The sequence below is a fragment of the Colias croceus genome, chromosome 4 (assembly GCF_905220415.1).
Source record: "Colias croceus chromosome 4, ilColCroc2.1".
NCBI classification, from domain to species: domain Eukaryota; kingdom Metazoa; phylum Arthropoda; class Insecta; order Lepidoptera; family Pieridae; genus Colias; species Colias croceus.
Window position 1 is genome coordinate 475,579 of NC_059540.1, and position 18,225 is coordinate 493,803.

The 18,225-nt window shown below is 39.5% G+C and overlaps 1 protein-coding gene across 1 annotated transcript in view; it reads right to left on the reverse strand.

The window, feature by feature from the left end:
* LOC123690994 (eIF-2-alpha kinase activator GCN1) overlaps window positions 1-18,225 on the reverse strand; it is a 31,733-nt gene that overhangs the window by 8,957 nt on the left and 4,551 nt on the right. Inside the window, exons 11-31 of the mRNA XM_045635156.1 lie at window positions 17,859-18,188; window positions 11,457-11,650; window positions 10,999-11,174; window positions 10,316-10,445; window positions 9,920-10,000; window positions 9,413-9,636; window positions 8,872-9,053; window positions 8,398-8,577; window positions 7,717-7,847; window positions 7,420-7,556; window positions 7,114-7,345; window positions 6,462-6,890; window positions 6,146-6,274; window positions 5,888-6,011; window positions 5,440-5,676; window positions 4,683-4,862; window positions 4,027-4,316; window positions 3,403-3,598; window positions 2,294-2,808; window positions 1,927-2,064; window positions 1,485-1,637 (exon numbers count right to left, since the gene is read on the reverse strand). Coding sequence (XP_045491112.1) covers window positions 1,485-1,637; window positions 1,927-2,064; window positions 2,294-2,808; window positions 3,403-3,598; window positions 4,027-4,316; window positions 4,683-4,862; window positions 5,440-5,676; window positions 5,888-6,011; window positions 6,146-6,274; window positions 6,462-6,890; window positions 7,114-7,345; window positions 7,420-7,556; window positions 7,717-7,847; window positions 8,398-8,577; window positions 8,872-9,053; window positions 9,413-9,636; window positions 9,920-10,000; window positions 10,316-10,445; window positions 10,999-11,174; window positions 11,457-11,650; window positions 17,859-18,188 — 4,388 coding nt within the window. The remainder of the gene's footprint in view (window positions 1-1,484; window positions 1,638-1,926; window positions 2,065-2,293; window positions 2,809-3,402; window positions 3,599-4,026; window positions 4,317-4,682; window positions 4,863-5,439; window positions 5,677-5,887; window positions 6,012-6,145; window positions 6,275-6,461; window positions 6,891-7,113; window positions 7,346-7,419; window positions 7,557-7,716; window positions 7,848-8,397; window positions 8,578-8,871; window positions 9,054-9,412; window positions 9,637-9,919; window positions 10,001-10,315; window positions 10,446-10,998; window positions 11,175-11,456; window positions 11,651-17,858; window positions 18,189-18,225) is intronic.

Below are 18,225 nucleotides of genomic sequence, written 5' to 3' on the forward strand. Positions count from 1 at the left end.
AGTGTTGGTACCCTCCTGGGGTAATAATATTTGTAATTCCGCTGCCATGTTAGGAAAGGGGATGGGGGGAAGTGGGCTTCCGGTATGTCTCACTCACCAATGCGAAACGCTAGACGCTTTACGCCGGTTTTCTGTGAGATAGTGGTATCGCGCCGGACGGATTACAGCCCATTCGTGCTACATACAAAAGAGGACTATTATATGTAGCTGTAGTCCTACCACTCTAGAAAAAAAATTTCGCCAGAGCCTCGTCCGTTGATCGGCAGGGTGCACCACGAGCAGGTGAGGTTGGCTTTGGCCGTTAGGTGGTATACGGCCATTACACCCCAAAACCTCACGAGTTGTGTCACACCAAAACCTCACGAGCGCGATCGCAGGTATAACGAGAGAGAGACGGACCGATCTCCCATCTCATCTCGAGCGTCTCATCTCATCATAAGACGTTATCACGTAAACATCTCGATCGTAAACCTACTTTACAAACAACCAATTTTTTGGAGACAAAAAATATTCGTAAAAAAATCCCACTATTTATACTTAATAAAAAACAATCTGCTGAATTTAATTTTAATGAACTTTATTTGTGTATGAAGAAATAATAAAAATCTACAGCGAGAAGCTGCAACGAACTTTCAAGATTGAACCATGACTCAATCTCAAACAAACTGCTATGACAATAGGCATGACGAAAGATTTTGAAATCCTCTTTCATAATGTGTGTATACGTTTACTATACAAGAAAAACCCTATATTTCGGTACTATACTTAAATTTAACGAAGATAAAAGCCATTTTTCAAAAAATATTTACTTATTAACTGTGCCAAAACAGCTCGCAGGTGTCATGGCGTAGGAGTGACGTCACTCTTTAGTAAATACGTAATTATTTCTACGCATTGCGAAGAAAATTAAAAAAATATTTATTTAATATGTGTTATAGAAACGAATTTCAAAGTTTATAAGTGGTGTGCAGTATTGCAGTGTGAATCCACATAAAAATAATGCTCAAAAATGTGTTAGTAATTCTTTCAAGCGAGAAAATAATAAGAAATGATTGTATAAAGTTGGCGCGGAGAACCCCGAAACCACGTATTCGTGAATTCGCAATTATATTTCTGTTCTGAGTCGATAAAGCATACGTGAAACAATAAAAAATAAATAAAAATGCGTATTCTCAACATATTCATAACAACAAAATACATCTGACGTGAGTTGTTTACGTAAGCGTGACGTCACGAGTGTTTTAGTCAAAGTGGCCAACTGCAGAATTTCAATGTTTTATTTTATTGATAATCTCATTAATCTTAATGTTTTTAAGATTTTTAAGTCACTATATTTAATTTATTTATTATACATTTTCCCTTAAAAACACTAATACGATCATTTATGGATACTGTCGTCATGCCTATTATGCTCAATTAAGTTTTGTTATGGGCTAATCATTAAAAGGAAAAATTAAAATAGATAAATGTTGAAGAACACTAACCAATCCATCAGCAAAACTGAGCACAGCATCTCTAGATGTAGAAGCAAGGATTTCTCCCAAACCAATGCACACTCCTTGGCGCTGGTCGGCGCGATCTGAACGTAGACCACGTTCTAGGATTGGAACTATTTCGGGCAACACGCGCTCTCCTAGCTGTGAGGAAAAACAGTCATTGAATTAGTAAATAATTAGTATTGATACTTCACTAAATAAAAAAAAAGTCATTTAATAGAGCAAATGTAAAAAAATTCACTTCGAATAGTGACCTAACTTATAAAAGTTTTTTAATAAATTGTTGAAACTATTGAACAAAAATGCTAAGAAACATGAAGCATCTTCATTACATACAAACAACAGTTCAAATTATCTATTTTCAATTATTTTATTTATAAACCAAATTATGAAATTCCTATTGAAAAGTTTATCCAGAATGAGCACTCACCTTTCTGACCAAGTCACCAAGTGTCCTGGCAGCGACCTGCCGTTTGTCATAACTGGTGGAAGCCAAGCAGCCCAGCAATAAACTGAACAGCGTTGGTAAAATCTCGCGCAGCGTCTTCGGAGTATTTGTTACTACCACCTAGAAAGTAAAAATTATTGTCATTATTGGGCAAACCGAAAAAACATATTATTTATCAATATAATAAATATGAACTAATACGGGAGCGAAACGAATGAAAATAGTAGATTTGTAAAAACAATTATTTTATGGTAAGTTGGTGTGATTTTTTTTTAATTCTAGACAAGTAATGAATGTAAGGATGATTTCACGAGAATTTTAGTAATGCCTATAAAAGCTGAATATTTACCTTCCACACGTGCAGCGCGGCCTGTCTCACCATGAGCGCCACATCACTCCTACCCATATACAACCCAGCCAATACTCTGTTCCTTCTATCTGGTCCCAGGGCATTAATGATGGCTTTGTGCGACTGCTCAGTACCAAAGTTGTCATCTTCTGATGCTGTTTCCGTGCTCATTTTACCGGACACTCCAGAAATACGGTACAGCAGATCACCCAGAAGTTGGACCGAACTGTATCGGATTCTCCAATTGTCGTCAAAGAGTCCGTTTTCTAATTCTGGTAGCAGTAAAGTGATGGCAGATTCTGCGTATAGGTTGACAATTCTTTGTCCCGCCTTCAGGGCGGTTTCTCGCACGTATTCGTTCTCGTCAGCGAGTGCTTTGAGTATGGGGTTGATGATCTGGCCGATGTAGGGGGTGAACTCGTCGGTGAACGCGCCCGGCATGTAGATGAACATCATGATGTAACCGTCCTTTACGTGCGGCGCTATGTCCGTGCGCTCGGCTGTTGCTATTATATCTGTAAAAGGGGTGACAGACGTACGAGTAAGTACGCGAACTTGTGGCTCGACGACCTTTTTCGCTCGTGTGTCACCCCAAGTACGCGTACTTAAAAACCGTCGAGTAAGTTCGTTGACGATCCAACATGTTTGAAATTTTACTCGAAGCCCGCCTTGGCTCGCACGTCTGTCACCGCCGCGAGCCGAGTAAGTACGCGAACTTTAAAACCGCGACTTTAAAGTTCGTACGTCTATCAGCCCTTTAAGAGATGGTTAATGTGCAAAATTAACATGACATTACCCTTCATTATAAATAATACTAATATTATAAAGAGGAAAACTTTGTTTGTTTGATTGTAATGAATAGGCTCATAAACTACTGGACCGACTTTAAAAATTCTTTCACCATTCGAAAGCTACATTATCCACCAGTAATATAGGCTATATATTATCACGCTAAGACCAACAGGAGCGGAGCCACGCGGGTGAAACCGCGCGGCACAGCTAGTAATAAATATAGTTAAGTTGGATTTTTTGGCCTTTCGAGTTCGAAATTTTTTTTTGTCAAATATGATCGAGAATTTCATTAATTAGTCTCCAACTGAGTCCCTTACCAGGCATGATCTTATGCAGCTTGTGCACGCCCAGGCCGGCGACCACCTCGGAGAGCCCCTGCGCGGCGCCCGAGCGGTCCACGCTGCTGGACTCCGACGTGAGCGTGTGCATCAGCCACGGCAGCAGCTCCTCGAAGCTGCTCTCGCCCATGCCCTTCACCATCGCACCCAGTGCGCGCGCCGATACGGACCGGACCTGTGGAAATTTTATAGGATAATTATTTTAATAGAGGTTTTTAAAGAGAGCTCGGATGATAAAAATTGTTTGAGTTAGAACTATGTTAAAACTAAAAGTTAAATAAATACGGTAAAATTTACAAGCATTTGCATAAAGAGTATGCCGGGTTAGAAAACGATTTCTTATGCAGTTTTTATAATATCTGCTTTCTTTTATCTTAAACTAACTAATGATACAAGTAATTAATATGTCCACATGTCAATTAACATGCTTTAAAATGTGATGTGGTGTGATGTTTACCCCTCTTCCCTGCACACCGCAACAGACACAAGTTTGTCTTTTTTGCGTAATAACAAAAAACTAAACAAATTTAGATAGCTAAATAGTTTTTAACCTCAATGGTTAACGAATCTCAATCTCAGTGTAAAATGAGTAACGAATCTCACCTCAGGCACAGGATCCAGCAACGAGCTCTTCAGCCCCGGTATGATGTTGGGCAGGTACGGCATCAGATCCTTCTGGTCAGTCAGCGAGTACATATTGCCAATAATCTGGGCAGCCATCTTCCTGGTCTCCGTGCTTCTGTCGAGGAAGGCCCGCTGCACCACCGGCATGATCAGCGCAAGGGATGGAGCGTCGATGAAGTGCACGAACTTCGTGTCCAATAGTGTTTGGAGGCAGGCGGACGTCTTGTTTGAGGGGTCTTGTAGCGCTTGGAGTAGCACTGGTACGATCGCTGTTGGGAGAAATACGTGTTATCGCTAGTTGATATACAGTAGATAATAAATAATTAGTGTAGTTTTTACCGCTTAATTTTTTTAATACTTTACATAGGTCAAAGTAACGTTACTTCTATATATTAAATGCATAGACTTGAGTATGTAAAGAAAGTGAGTTACTTTTTATAGAAATGCCTTATCCCTACACTCTTGTATTGCAGGATATTTACATACTTCTTTCAAAATCAGCATTTGAGGATATTTAAACTTTACCTATATCTGAAGTTTTCTGTCACAATTTGAATCTGTCAAAATTTACAGCAAATAACAAACTACACCTACATATAACCTCAAGATACAAAAAGCACATTCATCACACATACCTTGAATCTCCGGGTTCCGTATAACGGAGCCGATAACTTTGAGCGCCTCAGCGGCCGCGTGCTGCACGCGCATGTGCGAGTCGCTCAACACCTCGATCAGTTTGGGCACGATGGACGGGAGGCAGGAGGATAGTTGTTTTGGCGCGCAGTACGCCATTGCGCCGAGCAGCTCGATGGATCCTGAATAGGGATACAACTATAAGGCTTAAATTTTAACCTAGAATATCAGTGCCTAGCAAATATGGATTTTTGCATGGAAAAAAAAAGGTCAAGGGCGAGTTGGAGTCACAATACTTTGGATACGTACAAATAAGATAAGGTAAAGAGCAACTGTAAAGAAAATTGGTCATCCATCAAATTTTTGACCATGCTAACAGTCATGAGTACGATTTTGCAAATAAGTTATTGTCCGATAGGGAACAAACGAAATTGAAGGTTTTAGGTTGTATTTGATTTTAAAGACAGCATAGCTTCTATTTTTGAAGTGAAACTTCTTTATCGGGGTTGGAAAAAATTTTAGTGTAACATTTTTCCGTTACGCGCCATCTTTTTCTTATCCCTGATTGACACGCGTGATTCGACGTATTTCTGTAAAGTTGCCTAATAGTAAATTATTTTTTGGAAAATAAGGTCATAAAAAAGCTTCACGTCATACGTGCGTACACTAGTACACGCACAATTTTTTTTTAATGAAGGGTTTCGCTGATGATATTTGAACAGCAGCAGCGCGGCACACGTGCGCTTGCCACACACTAACCGGCCTTGGTGCGCCAGTTGTCGTCGTGCAGCGCCTGCAGCAGCGCGGGCAGCACCAGCTTGACGCCGTGCGCGGACAGCTTGCTCATGATCAGCTTGGCCGTGTCGTCGGCCGCCGCGCGCACGTACTGCGAGCTGTCGCCGAAGCAGAGCAGCAGGTGCGGCAGCACGTGCACGATGTACGGCTCGAACAGCCGCCCCAGCTTGTAGCACAGCATCTCGAAACCGAACAGCGCGCCTGGAAGATCAGTTAACATTTAATTAGGACATTTACTTAATTTAATTTCAACTTTTGTTCCACGTAATGGTGGGTAACTTATTACATTGAAATAAGATCCGGCTCGAAGGACTAATGGATTACAACTCTAAAGTTAAGAAAGTGCAAGAAGCAAAAAATATGATCAGGTAGCCAAGTTTTTACTGTGTTATCTACAACAATAAGAACTTACCCTCTCGGTACTTGAAATTCTTCTTCTCTTGTATAGCTTCAGTGAGTTTTCCCATGACGTCGAGTTGTTTTAGCGACAAAATTCCCAATCCTTTTATAATACCAGCTATACCATACGCAGCGCCCTGAAATGAATGAGAAACAGATGAAAAACAGATGATTAAGTTATTATCTACCTCGACATATTATAATCATAAAATTGTTAGAAATTTTTTTTTTAAATTTACACAATATTTGTTAAAATTGATATTTTACTCACTTTCCTGTCACCATATTTCTCAGCGGTCAGCAGCTGTTTCATAAGCTTGTTCATGATTGCGGGTATTTCGCCCTCCAACGCTGGTGACGTCACCAAGTGCGGAAGACAATTGCTCACTGCTTCTTGTACCTGTAACGGAATGTAAGAATTAATAATTTGAAATATAGTGCAAGTTTTAGAACAATTGAATAGTCAACAAAGAGCCAACAATAATGATCATCTACATATTCGTTTATCTTCTGAAAACACTACACTATAATTGTAATCGCTATGAAGGATGTTTAATATATTTTCTAGATTATAAGCCATGACTGACCTGTTGACTAGGCGTAGATAGTGCAGAGACGAGCCTCAACGTGATGGGCTTGACCCTCGCGTCCGTTGGTTCCAAGTGCCTCGCCAGCGACCCCACGAGCAGCACCACACTTTGCCGCACATCATCGTATCCTCCAGACTTGGGCGCGTTATCCAGGAACTTCTCGAACACAGGTAACTGTGTGCTTATAGTTTCCTTTCCATGCAGTTCCACCACGGCCATTGCAGCGTTGAGCATGTCGGAGCGGACCGTTTCGTTTCTATCGCCGAGGGATTTTTGGACAAAGAAGCTCATGGCTTCGGAGACGACGTCAGCGCGGAGGCAGGGGGCGAGCGCTCGCAGGGCGAGGGCCACGCCGCGCCGGCTGCCCCAGTTGTCCACTGCCGCTTCCGTCTCGTGCCCGAACTGGTCCAGCTTCGCCGGGATTAACTGTCACATGAAATAAGATATGATCAATAAGTTGTATAGATAGTTTTTGATTTTCCTAAAGTTAGGTAGTTGAACGAGTAGATCGTATGTAGGTAATTATGGCATATTCAATAGGTCCGATTGATATTATGTTTTTCAAGATTTTCTTAAATCTGCTGATCTATAAATAGTTATTTGCCAACACGTTCGTCGTTTGCAGCTCGTGGCAGTGGAAGACACTCACGGGTAGCTTGTCGTCGTACACGTGGTGCAGGCGCTGCAATAGCTCCGCGGCAGCAGCATCTGGGCGGGCGGCGCGCGGCACTAGAGCAGCTAGTGCTGCAGCTGCTGCTCGCTGCACGGGCTCCGACGGGTGCTGGATCTCGTCCAGCAGCACGCTCATCATCTCCAGCTCGCCGTGCTGCACCAGCGTGTCCGCCGCCGGCAAGCGGTCCCACAGCTCCTCCGCTAGCTTCCTGCGAAAGGAAGAACGTTGCTAGTACACAGAAAGAGTACAGAGGAAAATAGACAAATGGATAATTAAACATACTTATTATCTTCAGAGATATCAAATGTGGCAATATACAGTCTCTTTGTAAGTTCAAGTGCAAAATCTTCATCTTCAAAGAATGGCGGCAAGCGGTCAGACACGCAACCCAAAGCGCGTAATCCCGCATCACGAACCACCTGTACAACAATTATTAGTCAAGAAATTAATAAAGCAAAATAGAAATCAGAAATTTATATCGTATTACTACTAACATAAATGAAATGCAACACAAAACACTACAGTTAAAAACAGATTTAATACGGCAAAAAACACAATTTAATAGACATAAAACATCACCTCAGCGGGGCTCTGCAGAGCAGCAAGCAGGCAAGTGACGTCATCCCGTGAGAGCGGCGCACGCGCAGCACACTGCGCTGTTTCTAGCAGTGCCACCGTACACGCCGCAGCTACGCGACCGCTACTCGACCCTAAGGCAAAAATATTGATTGATACTGATCCGGCTCGAAGGACCATTCAAATTAAGTTTTGTAGAAAGAAGTAACGGATAACGGTTTGAAAAATGAAATACATTTTTTTACAAACATACAAAAATTCTTAATAATAAGGAAACGAAATAAAGCTTAATAATAATATTATGTACTCACGACACTAATTATTGTCGTGAGTACAAGGCACGTAAAAGTATGTAATAAAAATCTAGACCACTTTTTGGATATTTAAATTAACCTTATATGTATAACGATACTAGCTTACCGCCCGCGGCTTCGCCCGCTTTGTCTAAAACCTAATAAATTATATACTAAAACCTTCCTCTTGAATCACTCTATCTATTAAAATAAACCGCATCAAAATCCGTTGCGTAGTTTAAAGATTTAAGCATACAAAGGGATATAGGGACATAGGGACAGAGAAAGCGACTTTGTTTTATACTATGTAGTGATATCTTAGTTATTTTTCAAATTAGCACATTAAACTTCACAGTTTTCTCTTCTACTATATTTTGCTGATTTTTCTTACCAATAAGATCTATAAGCAGCCTGAACATCTGGTCAATAGGGAACAGCGTGGGGTACAGCATGTCCTGCGCGGCGTCACCATCACTGGTGGTGTCCCCACGCAGCGCCGCGTGCTGGGTGATCACCGAGAGACCGTTCACCACCATCGCTTCGTTCGTGCGAGCTGCTGTGCAGGTTAGACCTGGAAAGATGGGCGAATGTTGAATTATTTTACATATGATACCTGCATTAACCTTGAATTCAGTTTTAATGAAGGTAATTTGAAACCTGTGTAAAATTATAAGCTTTTCAGATGCTCTTCTGTTGGTTATCGAAAATTGTATTGAAGACATTATAAAGCTCTTTTGTTGATAATCTAATTCAAAAACTTTTAAATCTCTTTTGTAGGATATTCAAATTACAGAGGTTTTCTAATGCTCTTTTGTGGGATAAAAATATTCTAGAGCTTTTCGGGAGATCTTTTTAGTGCACCAACCTTTCTGCAGTAGCGGGAAAACGTAGCAGAAGCCGGGCGCAGTAAAGTGTGCGGTTTTGTGCGAAGCGCCGTCCGTCTTCGCACCCGTCGCCTCGCTCACCATGTTGATAGTGCGGGCTGTGGCTTTGTCCAGGTCTTCTTCTTCCCAGCTCGGGTCCAGGTCGCATTGCGGTTTGTGTAATCTATGGAAAAGATAAAAGATGTTTGATATTGTGAATTTCTTCTTTGAAACAAATGATAAACTAATTTTTTTTTTCATAGTCTTAACAATTAAAAAATACTCAGATGGTAAAAAGAAAAGGGCAGGATTTTATTCATATAAAAAGGGAGGAGAAAAAGGGAAAATTTTGCGTGTCATTTATTTTGACAGAAACTAGCTCACGAGTAAAAACAATTATTTTTATAGCTTATGTGTTATCACTGTTAGTTATCATTAAAGTGTATTTAACATTTGCTTGAAACAATTACAAATATCCATCCATTATCAACAAATTCGCCAATACTAGAATAAAAGATTGTAAGAGAGCCTATAATGTAGTACCTGATAGTAACCCTCGCGACGTGATCGCCCAACGCAGCGTGTTGCGGCAGTAACGCAGGGCGCAACGCAAGCAGCGCGTGCACGAGTCTCGGCGCGGCGAGCGGCGAGCGCAGTGCGTCCAGCAGCGCCGCCACCGCGCGCCGCGCGCCCGCACGCACCGCACTAGCGGACCCCGCTTGCACCGCGCTGGCCAGACGCACCGCCGATACTACGCGCGTGTTCAACTGCATGATATAATACGTTTTATTTGACACCATGTCAAATAAATAAATTACAACCAAAAACAATAGTGGCAAACATTCATTAGAGCATTCGAAGGCATATTTGTTGGAGCAATACCTACTGAACAAAAACAACCGATCGTTAACTTGGCAAAATCATATCGTTAACATCGTTGGAACTGCTGTATTATGCGTGCCATAAAGCGGAATTATAACGCCAGATTCAGAGAACTTGTAATTTATGTTTTTTTTTTAAATTAATTACACATACTTAATAAAAACTCACCGCAGTCAGTCTCTCTCTAATCGCCGCCTCCTTCGCCATCTGCACCTTGATAGCCTCCTTCTGCTTAGCGCTGAGCGGCACCTGTGAGACGAGATCTGAATTATGCACTAACATCGCCACCCTCCACGTGTCACAAGTCAAAGGTCCTGCGCAGGTGTGGCGGAGCGCAGCGCATTTTTCATCGTCAAACTATTACCGACATTATCCTCATTAAAATAATATTCAAAATCAAATAACAACAATTTATTCCCGAGGAGCATCGAAATGTCGCTGCGCTTATGAATATAATAATTTTAATAAGAACAATGTCGATAATAGTTTGACAATGAATTATGCTCTGTGCTGCGCTTTGCCATATCTGCGCCGGTCCAAAGTCAACGTCAAGTCGAACGGTACCTCCTTCACTTTGCCCTCTTTGCGCTTCTTTTCTTCGATCTCCCGACGTAATTGTAACTCTTCGAGCTGTTCCTTGTAACTGTACGCTTTGCTTTCGCGTTTTAGGTTCATCTCTTTGCTGTCTTCATTGCTGCAATATAAAAGTTAGTTTAAATATTTTTTTTATGTTTGATGCATTAATCATAAATAACAAGAAAATCACAAATTGTCCGAAACGAAAGTTTATCTACGCGTGTATTAGACAGTTTTCTAATAAGCTATACAAGTGACTTTGAACATTATTGCAATGAAATAAAGTCCTTATTTCAATTAATGTTTTATATAACACAGTGTAGACATTTTTTGTCTGTCTGTATCCAGTTGTTTATTGTACTTAGGGCCGATTTTTCAATGCTTGGATAAAACTTATCCGTCCAATAAAGTATTACACGATGATATTAAAATGTCACGTAAACTATCAAATACGGGCAATTAGAATACGTTTTTAAAATGGTAGTTTTATACATTATTCGACGAATAAGTTTTATCCAAGTATTGAAAAATCGGCCCTAAATTAGTTTACGAATGAAATAAGAACAATAATTAAGGCAAATTGTTTGTTTATATTTTTGGTAAAAAAAAGTTTGCATAGTATCTATAAGTACAGTAACATAAATTACCAAAAAAATAATCTTTTCACATACCCGGGCACCACGCTCTTATCATACAGGTCAGTCGGAGGCGTGAGGTACGTGAAGTACTCGTCCCTAGTAACTCTCAGCAAAGCTGGGTCAGCGAGCGTGGTCAGCGCCACTGACAACGCCGCGCTGGCTAACGCTGGCCCACACCAAGACAATGTGGAAACCACGTTTGACATCGTCTGTAATGTGATCACGGGTTAGTGAAGAGTTGGGACTAGAGAGATAGCTCCTACGTAAGAAATTGATTCAAATGTGACCGAGTTATTTGAAACTGAATGAAGAATGTAAAAATAAATAATCTGATATGGATGGAATATAAGAAGTGCAGAAGAATTTCGACTTAGACATTACTTTTGTAATTAATATACTAACAATCAGAATATGTATTAACAGATAAATCAACTCGTCTTAGTAACAAATTAAAAAAAAAGGATCCTTAAAAATTAAAAACTCTCACCAACCTCAGTAGGAACATATCCATTGATGTACGTGTTCTTCAAGTTATTCGAGTAAACAGCAACTAATTTCCTGGGCTCCAATTTCATGTAGCCCACGAGTTTGATCCAGGCGCGTTTGCTGAGCGCCGCCGCGAGCGGCTGGTGGCAACTTGGCAACGCGTCTATTGCCAGCTTCTCGGCGTCTTCGGACGGGTATCCTGGAAATCATACTTGTATTATAAACGCGAAAGTTTAAGTATGGATTTATACAGGGTGTAATCGTTAAGTGTGCACAAGCGATTATTCCGTAAATATTGCAGATATCAAAAAACTTTAAACTGATATCGATAGTACTTAACCTAATGAGTAAAATCTAGAATCTAGTGCAAGCAAGTGCCATGCAAGTGCCCTGGAGAATGCGTGAAAATGTCTGGAAAATCCCCGGAAAATGCCTGGGAAATGCCCGTAAAATTCCCGGCAAATGCGTGAAAAATGTCTGGAAAATCCCCGAAAAATGCCTGGAAAATTCCCGGAAAATATCCGGAAAATGTCTGGAAAATATCCGGAAAATGCCTGGGAAATGTCTGAAATATCCGGAAAATGGTTGGAAAATATCCGGAAAATGACTGGGAAATGTCTGGAAAATATCCGGAAAATGCGTGAAAATGTCTGGGAAATTCCCGGATAATGCGTGGAAAATATCCGGGAAATGCCTGGAAAATCCCCGGAAAATACATGGGAAATGTCTGGAAAATATCCGGAAAATTCGTGAAAATGTCTGAAATATTCCCGGATAATATCCGGATAATGCCGAGAAAATATCCGGAAAATGCGTACAAATGTCTGGAAAATTCCCGGAAAATATCCGGAAAATGTCAGGAAAATTCCCGAAAAATATCCGGAAAATTCCCGGAAAATATCCGGAAAATGCCTGGAAAATATCCGGAAAATGCGTGAAAAATGTCCGGAAAATTCCCGGAAAATGCCTGGAAAATATCCGGAAAATGCGTACAAATGCCTGGAAAATCCCCGGGAAATGTCAGGGAAATGTCCGGAAAATATCCGGAAAATGTGTGGAAATGTCCGGAAAAATGCCTGGGAAATTCCCGGAAAATATCCGGAAAATACATGGGAAATGTCTGGAAAATATCCGGAAAATCCGTGAAAATGTCTGAAATATTCCCGGATAATGCCGAGAAAATATCCGGAAAATGCGTACAAATGTCTGGAAAATTCCCGGAAAATGTCTGGAAAATTACCGGAAAATATCCGGAAAATGTCTGGAAAATTCCCGAAAAATATCCGGAAAATTCCCGGAAAATATCCGGAAAATGTCAGGAAAATTCCCGAAAAATATCCGGAAAATGTCCGGAAAATTCCCGGAAAATGCCTGGAAAATATCCGGAAAATGCGTACAAATGTCTGGAAAATTCCCGGAAAATGCGTGAAAAATGTCCGGAAAATGCGTACAAATGCCTGGAAAATCCCCGGGAAATGTCAGGGAAATGTCCGGAAAATATCCGGAAAATGCGTGGAAATGTCCGGAAAAATGCCTGGGAAATTCCCGGAAAATATCCGGAAAATGCCTGGGAAATGTCTGGAAAATATCCGGAAAATGCGTGGAAAATATCCGGAAAATTCCCGGAAAATATCCGGAAAATGTCAGGAAAATTCCCGAAAAATATCCGGAAAATGTCCGGAAAATTCCCGGAAAATATCCGGAAAATGCCTGGAAAATATCCGGAAAATGCGTACAAATGTCTGGAAAATTCCCGGAAAATGCGTGAAAAATGTCCGGAAAATGCGTACAAATGCCTGGAAAATCCCCGGGAAATGTCAGGGAAATGTCCGGAAAATATCCGGAAAATGCGTGGAAATGTCCGGAAAAATGCCTGGGAAATTCCCGGAAAATATCCGGAAAATGTCTGGAAAATTACCGGAAAATATCCGGAAAATGTCAGGAAAATTCCCGAAAAATATCCGGAAAATTCCCGGAAAATATCCGGAAAATGTCAGGAAAATTCCCGAAAAATATCCGGAAAATTCCCGGAAAATATCCGGAAAATGCCTGGAAAATATCCGGAAAATGCGTACAAATGTCTGGAAAATTCCCGGAAAATGCGTGAAAAATGTCCGGAAAATGCGTACAAATGCCTGGAAAATCCCCGGGAAATGTCAGGGAAATTTCCGGAAAATGCCTGGAAAATGCGTACAAATGCCTGGAAAATCCCCGGGAAATGTCCGGAAAATGCGTGGAAATGTCCGGAAAAACCGTGGAAAATGCCTGGAAAATCCCCGGGAAATGTCAGGTAAATGTCTGGAAAATGCCTGGGAAATGTCCGGAAAATGCCCGGGAAAAGCGTGAAAATGCGTGGAAAAATATCCTGAAAATGCGTGGAAATGTCCGGAAAATGCCTAGGGAAGGCCTGGGAAATTGTATAGAGCCGGCCGCGGCGGCATGCATTCAGCGGCAAGGCGGTCTGAAACCCTGCGGCATAAGCCGGTGGCATGTGTGGAATGTGGATACGCCAAAAAATCAGACAAAATTACATTGCCAAGTATCCATTCCCTCAAAATAAAAAAAATTTCTTAGTTCCCTCACACCGAGAAACAGCAGGACCAATTCGAAGAAATTATTTTGGTCGGTACCATGACTGCATTCATTAAAAATAATAAGAAAACGCACATTGCCGTACAAAAATGGTGGTCCACAAAGTCGGAATTTTTTATTTATTTTCCGAGAATTTCAGGGGTAAAGGAGAATGGCGAAACTGGGCCTAACTGTTACAGAAATCATAATATATTTAAAATTCATTATGTTATTTTTAGTAATTCTTGGTAAAATATTTACTTCTGATTCTATGGGAAAACAAATCTTTGAAAAAAAAATATAATGTGTTCACTACCGGCATTGTTATTTAGATTTCTATGGCTACCGGTCTTATCAAGCAGAGATTGTCAGTGTTGTCAGGAGTAAAAAAATCGAATATATCGATTAATACGAATGAATGTCTATATTTTATTTTTAATTTTATTGAATTCAAATGCTTTATAAATCAGAAGCAAAACTTAACTTATTTTTAACACATATCTTAATTTATTTAGATCATTCTATAAAATAAAAACATGTTTTACTTATTCAATAATAATTATAACATTTTTATTTAGGTAGCTGGCCATTAATAAAATGTCAAATTATTAATCATAATTGTGTCAGTGATGAGTGATTTGTTTATGTTTGTTGTTTGACATTTGAGTGAAGTTTTAGGCCCTTCTCCCATTACGCCTATGCGTATATAGGCGATTCAAGTATCCTGTAAGTCTCGGAGACTAGTCGCCGCGGAGTATCTCACATACATTTTTATGTAGGCTCGCACACTACGCTACTGGTATCCTACACGTCCGCGACTAGTATAGCACTACTCGCCGTGTCGGTCGCTTTTGCATCGCGTCTCAACTCTCGCGCGTATCTTTTCGTTAGAAAGATAAAAATATCTAATCATCATGTTGTAGTTCTCGTTCGGCTACAAAAACTCTACAATTTATGTTTCTTTCAATATATGGATGAATCCAGTACTTCTTACTCTTACGTTGGCGTCTTCTATTTCTATGAAAAAGAAAAACTGCAAGAGCTTCTTCGTCACTGGAATTGCTGATTGCTCGACATAACGACGTAACTGTTGTTGCAATAAATAAATGAATTATTATTATTATAACGTCGGTCCACAAAAACGAGGCACAATAATGATGAATTTAGTCATTTTTCAGTCGCATAATATGCGAGCATCGGGTAGCCAGCAAATATCTAAGTAGTATTCTACGCGAGTATCGTATTCTAGAAGTATCGTACCTAATGGCAGAAGGGCCTTAGTAACATTATATTCAAAATTGATCTTAATCAATATCCCAATATCTCTGCTATCCCATAGAAAAGATCTATAATTATTATATTCATAGAGTCTGTATATTTTTATCTATTTAATCACCCATAAATCATCAGTGTAACGATCAGGCCCAGAGTCCTATGGGAGTTTGCCATTCTCCTTTGGTCATTTGATTATGTACGGCATCTGTGTCATACTATTTATTTCAATACTACTTTTAATCCATTATTCCGCAACGCCGTACAAAAATCATGGGGACAAAGGGTAAAAATCGAGAGTTGCAATCCCCTCTCTTTCCCCACTCCAGGGGGTGATTTGACACAACATGAAATAAATTTATTTTAAAGTATTTTATGCATAGATAATATTTTTTCATGTGCCGTACATTTTTGTTGGTTCAAAGGGGAAAAAAACTGAAATAGAATAAAATCCATATAACGAAATGTAAGGTGAATTTTGCTTTATATTTTGATAATAAAATATAAATATATATTAATGTATTAACATAATGGCGCATAATATTAACAAAAGTTAAATTGATGAACTAATAAAGAAGCTATGAACGAAAAGATGTGAATTATATGCAATCAGCCCATGAATACATGTAAAGTCACAAGCAAATGCTAGTAATATATACATATAAATTTATAAAGAATAGAAAAAATTCGATCACGAGGCGGGACTCGAACCCGCATCCTTCGCGCCATACCGGGGCGGATGCCTAACCAACTCAGCCACTCGTGACCCGCCTAGGCCTGAGCAATCGAATTCATTCTATCCTTTCAGTTTTATGTGTCTTAAGGGACACACCGCGCGCCATCTATTGAGATGATTTAACAACCATCTCAACCAATATGAAGCACTTTTCAGTGAATACAATTTTGTAACGATGGAACACGACCTTTTCTTGAATTTATATTTTTTGGTTTTTACTCGTGATCGAATTTTTTCTATTCTTTATAAATTTATATTTATAAAGCATTTGAATGCCATAAAAACCAAAAAATATAAATTCAATATATGTATACATATTCAAAATGTACAAGTAAAGCGCTTTCAAATGACACCAAACACGGCATATTTATCTTAACTTTATTTTTTTACTCTGCATAAAAATGTACGGCATCATTTTTTCCTAATTTATCTATGTTAATACTATTTAAAACAAGGAATAAAGTCTAGAAAACTATTATATTTAATTAATCTACGATGTTTAAACTTTTACAAAATTTCAGTTTTTGCATTTCTCTATAACTTTTTTTAGAACGGTTTCTTTTGAACGGCAATACTACTTATACAACAATTGAATATTAAAATATCATGTTAAAAAAAAAAGTTCCCGTACAGGGTCAAATGACCTTACAGCTCTTTATATCAAGAATACGATGAAATTAAGATGATTATTGGTATACATTAAAAAAGAACAATCCTTTTTTGACGGCATTGCTTTTAATAGTACTTTTGAGTGCTAGATAATGTTTTGGAACCGAAGCCGTACTGTGTCAAATCACCCCCTGGAGTGGGGAAAGAGAGGGGATTGCAACTCTCGATTTTTTCCCCTTATCCCCATGATTTTTTTACGGTGTTGCGGAATAATGGATTAAAAACAGTATTGAAATGGTAGGACACAGATGCCGTACATAATCAAATGACCAAATTTACCCCTGAAATTCTCGGAAAATAAATAAAAAATTCCGACTTTGTGGACCACCATTTTTGTACGGCAATGTGCGTTTTCTTATTATTTTTAATGGATCTATCGGTGGTTAAGAATGCCGTACAAAAATATATGACCAAAATTTACCGAGTCTACCTGTACTTTCGAATTCCCATCTGCACTCAGTTGGACAGCTCACAAGTGACGGCATAATGCTGAATAATATTATTTTATGCTCTTCTATCGTTCTAGATAGGTCACCTGGTGGTTCAAATGACCCATATTTTTTTTATATACCGGCCTGTAGTCTATTAGAGCCCGTAATTGAAACTCACGAAAGGGGTGCAGTACGCGCAAAAAGTTTACATGTTCTGACCATTTTGAAATTGTATGCTTATTTTGTTTGCAAAATACTGATTAGACTACCTAGGTTTTTTGTGTACATATATGTTTTTTTTAATCTCATATAATGTGAATTATGTGATACTAGCTTAACGCCCGCGGCTTCGCCCGCTTATACTAAATCCTTCCTCTTGAATCACTCTATCTATTAAAAAAAACCGCATCAAAATCCGTTGCCTAATTTGAAAGATTTAAGCATACAAAGAGACATAGGGACAGAGAAAGTGACTTTATTTTATACTATGTAGTGATTATGACTGAAAAAAGAGGTATTTTTTGTTGTGGTTGTTTTTTCTACGTATAAAAGATATGGATTGAATGCTTTGTTGATTATTTTAAATAGAATATTTTACAATTCAAGTCTAGACTTAAAACTAGAATCGCATTTATTTTTGAACATACTGTATAGTAAAATTGCATAAGTGTGAGTACTGTGATGATGCCAGCTTTCCTTAATCGGCCTATATATTTTTCAGCACTCACCTCTATATGAACACAAAGATTGAACACAGTCCAGTATCATCTTCCCCGTAACTTCTCCCTTCTCCTCCGGCGGCGTCTTCTCTTTCACATTGAATATCTTGCCCTCCTCGAGCACTTCATTCAATTTCAGCACTAAATATCTGGCCATTAAAGCTCTGTCTTCCGAAGCAAGCAGTTCCTTCACCTCTTGCAAGGCGACTGTTCGAACTGCCTTCACAGGCGACAACAGGACGTGTATAAAAGCCCTGTAGACTGGGGAATTCCTATCGCTGGCAACAATTTGGTAGTTTTCCAACACTGTTCTGCATAGCAACACCACCTGTATTAGGACTATAAAGGGGTAAATGTTATAGTGCTACCTTAGAGC